Source organism: Saccostrea cucullata, unplaced genomic scaffold (genome assembly GCF_032062105.1).
Source record: "Saccostrea cucullata isolate Sc308-1 unplaced genomic scaffold, CSIRO_AGI_Scuc_v1 ctg1759, whole genome shotgun sequence".
Lineage (NCBI taxonomy): Eukaryota > Metazoa > Mollusca > Bivalvia > Ostreida > Ostreidae > Saccostrea > Saccostrea cuccullata.
The window spans coordinates 69,164-83,032 of NW_026937970.1; the positions used below are offsets into that span (position 1 = coordinate 69,164).

The window sequence follows — 13,869 nt, forward strand, 5'->3', positions numbered from 1 at the left end:
TATCGTTTTTGTTTGATATTTATCCGACTCTAAGTTTTCAAAATATTCGTGACTATCGTCTCCATCAACTAGACGCATGCCTTTTCACATATATCGAAGCGGTTTGATGATCAAGACTCATTTCCATTGTTTACTTTATATATTTCCCGGGCGACAATTGATGGTTACATCAATGTTTTCTTGTTTTATATATGTGAGAAAGCTTGACACAGCACGAACAACTAACGTGGAGCAGTCACTGGAAAAACATTTTTTTTTTTATTGTCCTCACCTGTGTTCGCTACGAAGCAATCACTTTTAAATTTCATTCAATAATTGACAAATAGAGAAGTATAGTGAAAAACAATACCTGGGATCGATGCCTTATAAAGAGCAAACAAAGTAAACGTATAAAACGTGGGACAATATTTTAAAAAACACAAATGTCGTGTGCTCGGAAGGGAAGAAGGCTTGAAAGGGTGTGTCTGTGAATGCTTAGTTCTAGCAGCAAACTTCGCAAAGTTAAAACATACTTCTGTCCAAGTCCTTTGAAAGTGGGGATAATCCCCTCCCTTTTTGAAGCTAAAAATATAACCCAGACTGACATACTGAGAGTTGTAGATAGAGCGGAGAAGTTATTTCATCAGTCCTTATAAAGGCACAACTTAAGAAATGACTTTAAAATTTAAGATAAGATTGTTTCGTGAAACAGCTGTGACAAATCTTAGGAACTTCCTAAGTTAAAACTTAGGCATATCTTAAGTTATGTCTTACGACATATCTTAGGAAATGTTTGTGAAACAGGCCCCAAATGTATAGGCGGAGTAAACTTAATTACAACAAGCTAATTCAGAGAATTCGTGTCCCCCGCTTAGGGAAAAAGTCGGACCCCCCGACTGAATTTGTAGAATTATTAAAAGTATACATGTATACTGAAGCAAATAAAATACATGTATGTCAATATGCATATAAAGATTTGATTGCTTATTCTTTATTATGTGTATAGAAGATTCTTTTTATATGGAATATTTATCACACTGTAATGATGATTTTATAACCTCATAAATTTTTCATTTCACATGCTGAATACTATCATTTAGTAAAAAAAAAAGAAAAGTATTTAAAAAAAAAAAAAAAAAAAGGATTGATCGAGATTCGATCCCTGGACCTCTCCCATGTGAAGCGAGAGACATACCACTGGACCACGGAGTCGCTTTACACAGATGGAAGTATATGCAGAACTGAAGTCACATACATGTATATATTCATGTTCGGTATTGTCAAAATTTTACACAATCCATAGTGTTTGATTTATTTAGCCTTTATTAAACAGTTCTAATAGACGTAATAAGAACATAAAGTCTGCCGAGAACCTGTTTTATACGCAATAACTCTCCTCATGCCCCTGTGCTAAAAATAGCGACATGTAATACTATAAATACTAATAAAACAAACGGGGCGGGGCACTTTCAGAGGGGTGAGAGAGGTCCTACGGAGTTTTGGTATAAATTATATTGCATAAGCTCAAAATCTTCTTGAAATATCGCCCGGAAATGATAGTGTTACACACAGACAGAATGTATAAATTTACGACCTTGAACTTTGACCTTTTGACCTCAAAATCAATACGGGTCTTCATTAGGCCACAAAGAGTTGTTATGTAAAATTTCATTGCGATAGCTCAAATGGTTCTCGAGATATCGTGTGGAAACGAAAGTGTTATAACAGACAGAATTAGCTTATTTATGACCTTGACCTTTGACCTTTTGACCCCAAAATCGATAGGGGTCTTCTTTAGTCCATAGGGAGTTGCTATGCTAAATTTCATTGCAAAAGCTCAAAGGGTTCTCGAGATATCGTGTGGAAACGAAAGCGTTACAGACAGACAGAAAGACGGACGGACGGACGGACGGACGGACGGACGGACAAACCCAAATTAATATCCCCCACTTTTCAAGCGGGGGACAATATCCATAGGTCAAACCTGCTGTGAAACTTTTGTATGAGCGAAATATTCCATAGTCAAAATTAGTGTAAAACATTCATTGGTGGAAAACAAGTCAATCAAAAACAACCCATGCAACGATCGCTTCTCTAATTGTCAAAACAAGGTCTTGAAGGGTAATTATAAGGACTACATGAACACTTTACTAAATGATGAGTTTATATGAGATATATAGTAGAATGCACGTACATGTATCTGTAAAACCAACTTATTTTTCAGTAGACTGCCTCGGTTAAAAATAGATCCCACTCGAACTCAAATCAGCCAGGAGACCTAGATACCATATGCAGATAAATCATAGTTTATCGCTATCTAGAAAGGGAAAGTTTATGATGGAAAAGAAAAAAAAAGATATCTTTATATAGAAATACAATGAAGCGCATTGAAGTGGTAAAATTTTCAGTTTGACTGGAACGTTTTGAGCTATCTTTAGAACGATGATTGTCATACAATGACACGCCCATTTCTTTAGAAAGGAAAAATCGGTCAAATGGTTCATTCGAATACCTGTAGAACAGGTATTCTATAAATATAGTAGCCAATCAAATTCACGGTCCGCATAAACACCGAATAAGCACGTGTTCGACCGATACATGTGTTATGGTAACTCCAATAAACATGATAAATTCATAATTATCGACAAATTCGTTGCAATACGTGTTTTACAGAAGTGGGAACTCTCTCTCTCTCTCTCTCTTATAACTTTAATAATCTCCATTTTGGTGTAACTCACGTTGCTTGTCACGAAGAGTGGGGTGTTATAAACATTACGACGAATATTTCTTTTTCGTTTCTAAAGAAATGGGCGTGTCATTATGTTATAATTGACGTTCAAAACATGACTCAGAACGTTTCATCCAAACGGAAAATTTTACCACTTCAATGCGCTTCATTGTAGGTTACTATAGGTGAGGTTTATGAACAGAAATATGGTGTAAAGAACTACTAATAATTGATAGGATATCATCGATGTACTTGTATTGGAATGTTAAACGTCTTGTTCATTTAAAGAAAAAATAATTTCAGCTTCATCAGAATATAAGTACAGTTCGTCCAAAGAAGGTGCATAATTACTGTCCATTGGAATTCCGACAACATTGTAATTGTTTGAAGACAAGCAGGCATGTTAACGAAGCTGTCTTATTACTGAGAATCGTTCTAAGATATCCGTAGTACTCATTTCACTTCTTAGCAATGTAACCCAAGTTAATCTTTGGAAAAACTGCCTTGCCGATGTTGACTGTGGCTAGTCAAAATCACTGTACTGTTCAATTATTTGTTGTTTCTGTAAAGTTTATAATTGATACTTTTAAAACCCACCAAAACTTCACAAAAAGAGCAATCTTTTATTTTACATGCATGCTTTTCCTCAGACATGTTCATATTTTTCTTTTCTTTTTTTTTCATTTTAATTTCTTTATTGGTACACGTATCAATGCATGACAGGACTAGGTTGAGTTGAATGAAATATTGCTATCAAGAGATGTTATGCAACGTCTATCTAACTGAAAGAGTGAGACTGTAAATTATTTCGAACACTTTTATTCCGGAAATAATATTTTCCTTTACATATAAAAATAATATACTTCGAGTTTTCTCTTTGAATTATCCATCCTTTCAAAAGTGGCGACTTTATCACGAATTTCAAAAGCACAAAAACTCAAATGAGAATTTCAATACACTTTCACTGCAGACAGTTTAAAAACACAGAGTATCCATCATGACTACTGATGAACATTCATTTACAGTATTGGATGTTTTAGAGATTCGAGTGAGTATTACAAAAACTTTTTAAAGAGGATGATCAATATTGATCAAAGAAGTTAAAAAATGCTCAAGCTGAGAAAAATAAACAAATAATAGTGTACATATAAAAAAAAAATGACGAAAGAAAGCATATGGGGTACTTCCAGTAGATAACAACACGTAAAATAACCTTTTTCTTCAACAAGAGTTTGTAAGGTTCCTGGTGAAAGCTTCTTCATTAAAACATACAGATGAAAATTTACATTTTTAATACTAGTAGTATGTCAGATCAGAAATGGGACTCTCTTTAAAAAATGCTTGAATACTATTACATCCTTGCGATTGGGGATGGGTAGAGCAAAACACGACGAGTACTGATGGATGGATCGGAGAACTGAGTAATCTAAATCTAACAAATTCGTTTGCATTAATGGAAGATGAACAACTTTGCGAGTGATGAAAAGCAGACGGTTACTATCTTGCGACCATCCATACTTCGTTGTGAGAACAATTACTGTCTAGCGGCCAGCCAGACTTCGTTATGTTATACAGTACTATATAGCGGCCAGCCAGACTTCTTTATAACAGTTACTGTCTAGCGGCCAGCCATACTTCGTTATGTCTGTTCTCCATCTGCCACGGACTATCATACCCGGCCGAGTAGAAGTGATCGCTATAATACAGAGTCTTGTCGTTAATCTCACTCTTGAGTTCCTCCACTCGCCTAAGTTTCTTCTTTTGATTCGAGTATCCACCGTAAGATCTGGAAAAATTATCGGGGTTTAAACATTTTTTTAATGTCATAATATGTTTTTTAACTTTTCAAATTATGTATGCAAGATTATTGCAAAGATAAGTTTCGTATTTCTAATTCTTAGGCTGAATTCAATCGAATATTTTATTTCCATGCACAACTGTGCGTCAGTCGGGCAGATTTATGGCTAAATATATGATTAAACGACACTGAACTGAATTAGTCTACTTGGTAAGGGACATGAAAGTATCGAATGTTATTTGGGCAAAAAAGAAATTTATTGAATACTAGTATTGGAAGTTTTCAGATTTTCCTGTACTAATGCCGAACTTGCTAAAACACAAGGAAATCGATCAATGTGTTTACAGTATTTTTTTTTTTTTTTTTCATAAATTTCTTCGTTTTTCTTGTTTTCAATTCTTTACCTATATTTATAAGCGGTCTGTTCAAGCTCACTGAGTTTTCAATAATTTAAGCAAGAATACCTATCGTATGATTTTAAATTCCAGGATATGTCATAATACTATAGACTACTCACTTGACATAAACATTTAATGCGGGGAGTCTTGTGATGTATACTGTGGGGTCGACAGGGTACGGGGGGTAAGGTTGTTTGTCATGTGGGATCATGAAAAGCATCTCCAAAACAGTCTCTTGGTTGTTACTTCCCACCCCAGGAGTGTGGACGTTCAACACAGGAGCAGTCATTGGAATCTTCAAACCTATCGAGACACAAAATTAGATAGCATTCACAACAGATGTTAATTAAGGTTTAGAACTGCGTTTAAGATGAATAGTAAGATGAGAATACCTTCAGTATTATTGCCGGAAATGTAGGAGAACAGTTTCCAGAACATCTTTGGGTTTCTCTGATTCGTCCGTGTAACATCCCGTGTCCCAACCCATTGAGAAGGCTCATATCTCCTTAATTCATATCCCTAGAAGAAAATATTCATTACTATTGCTCATTTTGTCCGTGTGTTTGTTAACTTTAGTGGTTAGTAAATCAGCCAGTCAGTCCGTCCTAAGATGTCCCAAAATGACAGATATTGAGCTGATCTTTTGGTCTACCAAAATTATTTACAAACAAGTTAGATTTCTGCCGCGCTTTATGTCGAAATGACATCCTTTTTGATGTTATACTTGCTACTATAGCAGGCACGTAGCAACAAAGGGGGGGGGGGCGATCCCCACTTTTTTTCAAACATAACCTTTAACTATTTACAATGTTCATTGAAGTCTGTTTGCCCTCCCCCCACTTGTTTTATACAATGGAAAAAAATTGGTACTGAAAGAAGCCTCCCCCCCCCCCCCGACGAAATAGGATTTTTGAGTTTGGGCAATTTCCTTTTTTTTTTTGTCTAGTTTTTTTTTTTCAGACAGGTTATTTTTTTTTCTTTGGCTGCCCCCTCCCCAACTTTCGAAATCACTGCTACGTCACTGTAAAGTGGATAAGTATTGCTTAGGTAATACATGTACACAGAATTTGAATGCCATTTTATCGTGACTATATTCATCTATTTCACAAACTTAAAAATTGAACAAACTGATTATTTAACACTTATACAAGTATTTGAATCATTGAAGATATGACTACATGAATACTTACATTAAATGTGTTTATCACCGTGTACCTGGGGCAGTCAAGGTTACGACAGAATGATGGATTGCTGGGCGCCTGGATAGCGGTGATGGTCGAGACAGTGACGAGAAGGACTAGTGATACTACAGCTAGTCGAGGCATTGCAGCTTTTCAGGTGATCTACAGACATTTAAAATAATAAGAAGTCAGAGGGAAAACAAGTTAAAATGTTTTTGATTGGTGCCATCGGCCCAAAGGTCCTGATTTGAAGAAATTGAATTAGTAATTGCTTTAAAATGTGTGTCATCAAATTCTTATCTAATTAACATCGAACTTTTACATAAAACTTACCATATATAATATAGTATAATAGTATAATATGAATATACATGGTAAAAACTTATTAAAGGTCGATGCCTAAAAGTTATTATAGGCCCGTTCGATCATTTTTTTTTTATTGGGACACAACCATCTTTTCAGTTTGGGGGACACTATCAAACAAAAATCCTTGAGAAGCTACCCTTTCGCCAAAGTAAAGTATCATAAGACGAATTATTGAGGGTCAAAAGCATAAAAAATACTTCTAACAGAAGAGGTAAACTTCCCTGTATCCATCGTTCCTATACGCTGGTACCTTATAATCAAGACTTAAGCGGCAAATTTGAAAAATGTCATTTTTCAAAGTGTCGTTTTTTCCTAATTTAGAAAAAAAGATGTTCTTTGCATTATTTGTACAACCAAATTGAATATATATGTATATGCTCCCTGTGCTAAGATTTTGTATGAAATTGAAATCTATAAACTCTAGGATATAAATGTGAATGATATATCTATTAATAAGTAAAAAGTTGGTCTTACCTCCGTTACTGTGTTGTTTTGGTTACTGACTTGTTTGTTTTGATGCTCCTTATATTTATAGAGAGAGTCTGGAATTTTGGTTTGATAACCCAACAGACGTGCAATACACGTGAGAGACCCGCTACACGGGTTGAGGTTAATATTTACAATTATAAATGATTAATGATGACCCTTCATTACATTTGTTACTCATAAAAACATATCAATTACATATACATGTTTATGTGAATAAACAAGCAAATAAATTAAAGAAAACTGGACACTGTGCACTTCTTATATCCATGGTAGCCTTGGAGTGATATTTTACAATCTAGCACTCTTTATAGCATGCAAATACTTATGCAGATGTCTCAATAAGAAAGAGAGGGAGATTAATGTAGTACAAAGCACCCATGAAGTCTGTTTTAAATCTTTTAATTTAGAACACACAGAAAAAGAATAAAATCTCTAAAATATCAATAATCAAAGCTCTTCATATAAAAAATGATATGTTTTTTTGTCATATTTTGTACATGACGGAAGTTTCAGACACGGATCCTATATGGTGGTCATTAAGGATTCCCATCTTAAATACAAAATAACGTTTGATCTATTCATTGTATAGGCCTGATAATTTAGTAATTTCAGTTAAGTGAGAAGTTTTGCATTACGTCAAGGTCTTTTTCGACAGATACAGCCAGCGTAAACGATTTACATCCCTGCTGTGCGATTGGTCAACTCATATTATCAACATTGACACGGAAATAGTCTGTTGCACGAGCAACCAATCAGGGATTAGAATAAACTTCCAGTCGTAAGGCTTGCGGTTAGGAGGCGTGTACTATTTATCTGAGCAGCTGTCATCAATATAGGCTGTGACGTAATACAAAACTTTACACGTATTATAACTGAAATTACTAATATTTAGACATATTTATTATGAGTACAAAACTTCACACGTATTATAACTACATGTACAGCAAAGATCAAAGAAAAAATAAGGTCGGAGGAAAAAATAAAAAAAATAACGTTATCAGGGCAAGGGGGCTGCATTTCATTTCCGGAATTTTTTGTAATTATAAACTTTTCATTTCCGACATTTTTTTTAGTTTTCATTTCCGACATTTTTCAGATAGTACCTTTAGTAACAAATTTGAAGACTTTACCTATGAAAAATTTAAAGTGTTGAGCAGTATAATGCGTTATCAACCGGAGTAAAAACTCCATTGAAGTACATCAAGTACAAGTATCTTGTAGTCGTGACAAAAGTTTGGTGCTGTTACTGACATCTAATTCAATGCACATTAAATGTGGCGAAAAAATTGTAAAGCTAACTCTTTTTTCTTAGTCATGCAAGTCTCATTGATCTCTTCTATACGGTACCTAGACTTAGTGCCATATATATAAGTATATATATAATAGATGGATTCTTGTATTTTTTTTATCTATATTCTGCAATAAATACTTTTAAAAGTATGATGTGTGTGTGTGTGTGTTTTACAGAATAATTGTCCTTGTAAAACTCATACATCTTCTCAGAAAAAACCTTGAAAATAAGACGGATTTAATAAGCCAGTTTTAAAAATAAGCCACCATTTCTTGCATAAAATTAAAATAAGCCTGTTATGAAAATAAGCCGGTCATGACAATGCCATTTAGGAAAGATTTTAAACTGTAATGTGTTTTTTATTCTACACGCAAGATATTGAACACAGTATCAATTCAATCATTTTATTATAAATATTCCTAGGTGCAGAACTGTAGCTCTCCGAAAAAATATTTTGATAGACCGGAGAGCTACAATGACATCCATTGAAAAAAACTGTATATATTTATAGCGCACAAAAAAGTGCGCTCTTTCTTGGTTTATTATCGGCCGCAGCAGCGGCCAATCTATTTGTGGACTGGTTGTGTTAGAAAGTGCACATGGGGAAATGAGATGTTATTATTTTATTAGATCAGTAAAATAATTCTCAGATGATAACATGTATAAAATCATGAGTAAAATATTTTAAAAACTTGCTTTAAACTTTAAAGTTTTAATCGTTGTTATTACCGGTATGTTTCAATTTCATTATCATTTCGCATAAGATAATTGATAATTGATGGTTAAATAAAAAGAATTTACAATAGGTACTCCACATCCAGGGAGTGTATAAGATATGAAAGGAAATCGTCGTGATTTTCCGGATAATAATGACGTGTACGTGGTAAAAGTGAATGGTGAATTAAAAAATTAAAAATTTGCTCAACTAGTAAAAACGTACTAAAATGATACAGCCGCGAATGACACAAAGATTTATTTTTATACATTTTGCACCGCGCCATGCAGCATAGCCTACTTTGCAGAAACCATATAGGCATTATCCCATGACTAAAATCCAGGGTATCGGCACTTCGTGAACCTACATCTTCATTTTGATGCCAATAATTTCTCATTGATTTCATCATTGACCTTTCTTTTTTTACATCTATAAGTCCATTGGTTGAGTAAATGCACTAAAATTTCTATTAAATTTTTAAAAATATTTATTTATCTAAATGCTTTGAAGACGGCCTGAAATAAAAATTATCACTATAAATTCAACTTTGAATATCCTGTGCTTTTCTTGCATGAATGCTTTGAATTGTGAAAGTACTTTTTTGACATGCCAAATATGTTAGCGGCTGATTTGATGCTTTACATCAATTTTACTTGTTTCTCCATGTTTTTCACACTGTCACATCAAAATATTACTAACCGTGTATTTCTAACATATTCTTTCACTGATTCCACAACAAAACATTTCTTATAATTGTTTTTAACAGTCCACCTGGATCTGAAATTGAGATGATCGAAAATTTCGTCATTTACATTGCCATTTTTGTCAGCAAGATAATTCGGTCTAACGCTCTTCGAAAAGATGTCAACAACGAGAGTATCAAGGACTTTTTCAAATTTAGCCTTTTTTGCAATTTAGGTAAGAATTTGGAAGAATTAATCCAGAATCAAGCGCTTGCGCGCAATAAATATACAGTTTTTTTCAATGGGTGGCACTGTAGCTCTCCGGTCTATCAAAATATTTTTTTTTCAGAGAGATACAGTTCTTCAGCTAAAATACATTGTGATTCAATTCAAAATAAAATGTTTACAACTATTATAAAACGATAAAAATTAGGGATGTCAACGAATAGTCGACTATTCGACTGTTAGTCGAATGGACCGACGATTGAATAATGAAACAACATTCGAATATTTAAAACAAATGCAAGAAAAGGGGTGATAATGAAGTTTTCATCTCAAAATTGAAAAAGGATCCTTCCTCAAACTATACATCTGTATAGTGTAAGTCATCAGATGAATAAGAGCTCAAATATATAAAGTATATAAATAATTTTCCACATTGTACATGCGGAAAATACAGTAATTACATTCCGCGATAATTATTTCTCAATCAATGACTTTTTTGTTATTGCAAGTAGTAAATAATGCAATGCTATACATGTGTACTGGACTGTGAAAATTATTTAATATAATATAAATGCTGAGGAACACACAATATTTGCATAGCCGTGAAGTTTTAAAGTTTGATAATTATTAAAACAGTAATCTTACATATAAAGACATTTTGATATATAGCTTGGGCAATCATTAATTGAACAAACAGTATTTAACATTTCATCGGAGGTGTGGATAGTGTGTGTTTACAATTCCCCATTTTTAATAAGCGTTAAAAAACACTGTGCTATAATAATAAAAATAAATGCTCCGAATAGTCGACTATCATTCGAATAATGCAATCGAATGTTCGACTAAAGAAAACTAACATTTTGACATCCCTAATAAAAAGTCAATCAAAGTCCAATATATTGATTAAGAATTATTTTTTAAAAAAATCCTTAGAAATGAAAATATATAGTTAGAATACTATGCGTAACATTAAAACCATAAAAATTCCAAATATCAAAGTCCTACATTTTGACAATTTTTTAATTCTTAAGAATGAAAAAAAGATAGAATACTACGCATAGAACTAAAATACAGGCTGTCGTGGAGCTGTCACAATCACACTCTTAATTTGAGCTCAGCCAACGGAATATCTTCATCTGAATCACTGTCACTGTCCAAAATGAAACAGCCAACTTCATTTTCCTCAGTCCCCTCTTTCTCTGGCTCAAATGTATAGTTCTCTATGCCTTGGAAGTGAAAGACATGATCCTCACTTTCATATCTATTTTGTTCGAAATACCACAGGTTTTAAAGCACTTTACCACCGCGTCAGTTTGCTCCTTGCAGGTTTCTGACCAGGCTTCCCTAACCATATAGTCACAAGGATTCGCCTGCAATTTTAGCATCTGGTGGATTTTGAGCTCCACTGGTTGGTGCTTGATACGATAAATTGTGCCGTTTTTTGAAATTATTAAACCAGCCGCGACTGCATTTGAAGTCAGAATCCGCAAGTTCGGCTGCACGCGATTTAAACCACCATGATTTTGCCTTTAATCCCTCCTGCTGAATTTCTATAAATTCACGACGTAGTTGCCTTTCCATTTCAGGATAAAGTGATTTTCGTCCCGAACCATGTGATTTTGAACCTTTTGGTGTTTCCTGCAGTTTTATTTCTGTCTTAATCCATCGCCTCACATTGCTTTCGTCAATTCCAAAATACTTTGCGGTTTCAATGATACGATTTTTCGTATTGCCAAGTGACAGCTCTTTGTAATGCTCTACAACCCTAAGTTTAAATTCTCTGTTATAACTTTTTCTTGGAATAGGAGCACGACTTTCAGTCTCCATTGCTAAATGCTCACTATTTTAAAACTGAAAAACGGGCGCCCAGAATTAAAGGCACTTGAACAATATTCATTTAATACCTGGATATTCTATTTTAAAACGAACTCTATCGATTGCAATTCATGTATTGACAATAAATCGTGATTACGCTCTCACCACTTACCAGATTTGGATTGATAATAAGCCGCGATTTGAAAATACAGTTATTTGGCCAGTTCCGAATAAGAAACCGATTCGACGGTGCTACAAATATACTAGGAATTATTTCAAAATCTAAGTGTTTTGTCAAGGTAGTTCGATGACTTGTGGAATTAAATATTGTTTCATAAAAGTTCAACCTTCCCTCAAAAAAATTTATTTCGCAAGTTACCACAGGTGTCCATTTTACCAGTTACGAATAAGCCGACGGGTTCCGGATACCCTAGATATTCTTATTCAATTCAACCCTAAATAAAAAAATATACGTCCCAGACGTTATCCATTGGCATGCCTAAGAAAAGTTAAATTAATTGCTTACCAATAAATTATTTGTATTTCCAAAGGTTGAAGAGAAACTAGAGGTACTGTGGGCACTGAGCTCATTTTAATGATACCCCACGCCTCCTTTATGATTATTTAAGACAAAGTCCATGTTTTACTCTGGGAGACCCGAAATAAATGTCAGATCAAAAAGTAAAATAGTAGGTCACAATGTCACAATGCAATAAAGAATTGGTGAAAGTATCATTAAATCTTATTCAGTGGTATAGGAGGAATTGCGGACAAGAGATGGATATTCCTTTCAATATTACAAAGAATGGCAGTATCTATGTTTTTCTCAGGGAGCCCAAATTATGTACCAGATCCAAAAATAAAGAAGATGCACTTTGGCACTGTTAAACATTCTGTGAAAGACTCATTAAATTCTGTGAAGCCTCATTAAACTTCATTCAGTGGTAGAAGAGGGGCTGCGGATAAGAAATAGATACCCCAGAGCATATCAGACGGACGGACGTAAATCTAGACGGACGGATGGACAAACATCCCATTACTATATACCGCTTCTTCCTGTTTTTCAAGCGGGGGTAGAATAAGTCACGTTTACAATGAAGAAAAGATCGAAGAGTGAATTTATAATAGTGTTTAAAATGGGTATTCGGAACTGGTAAAATAAGAGCACGAAAATATTTCGATATCTTCCAGTGTTCTAAATATTTATTTTTGACATGTTTTTAGTATATGTTAGAGTACATATCAAACTTACTTTTGATACCTAGAATGTTGTTTTATGTGAAAAATTTATGCATCTACAGAGGTTTTTCTGCAGACTTACGCGTCGCGGTGATTCAGATTTGTTGCATTGTAAAAGTGTGTCGACTGTTTCAAGTACGATAAAGAAACCAAACTGAGGGCAAAAAATCAAAACTTCACATAATTCAAACACTCATGAATAAGCCTTCTTACCATAGAAATCAATTTATTTTTACACCGTTGAATTTATTAATTATCAGTCCTTAAATTACTAATTATTCGGAACTGGCCAAAATCCGGAACTGGCCAAACGACTGTAAGACAGTTTTAAAAATAAGCCCCCACGTTCTTAACAAAACTTAAAATAAGCCGTGGCTTATTTTCAAGGTTTAGGAATCTTATCTTCTAAATTATGATGCTCTAAAACCTGTGGAATTACCCAGTACTGTTTCCCAAAAGTCTTCTTCAATCACCGTTGTTTCCTTTACTAGTATTTTATAAAAACCAAAGATATGTACAAGTCACATTCTGAAGTTTTATGAGTGAGTGGCTCAAAACAGTTTTTAATCCACTGCGTTTGACTAAAGCATAGACAAAACCAGGAACATTGGCAACTGGTACTAACTACGCTGCTTATTCAGAATGTGACTTGAATGCGTCAGCAATGGCACTTCAGTTCTTGTCACCATACATATGCTCCATCTGTCCATAGAAATTACTTAGATTTGCAACTACGGCATAGATAGAATTAACAATAAAAACATACATTGTATGTATGGGAGAATAAAAAATAATACCTTTTTCACTGTGTCTTTACTGCAACAAGTAGGCATCAAGCACTGCTGTTTCCATTCTTTTATCACAACCAGGACTATGCACTAGTCACATTCTGAACTTTTATGAATGAGTGGCTCAAAACAGTTATTAATCAACTGGGTTTGTCTATAGCATAGACAAAACCA

General features: G+C 34.2%; 1 protein-coding gene across 1 annotated transcript; it reads right to left on the reverse strand.

The window, feature by feature from the left end:
* Nucleotides 1–3,510: 3,510 nt before the first annotated feature.
* Nucleotides 3,511–6,267, reverse strand: LOC134249208 (heme-binding protein 2-like). The gene is made up of 4 exons (XM_062731585.1): nt 6,094–6,267; nt 5,296–5,422; nt 5,023–5,206; nt 3,511–4,493 (listed from the first exon to the last, which is right to left on the reverse strand). The coding sequence occupies exons 1-4, from the start codon at nt 6,226–6,228 to the stop codon at nt 4,319–4,321; spliced, it is 621 nt and encodes a 206-aa protein (XP_062587569.1). The 5' UTR covers nt 6,229–6,267; the 3' UTR covers nt 3,511–4,318.
* Nucleotides 6,268–13,869: the final 7,602 nt, after the last annotated feature.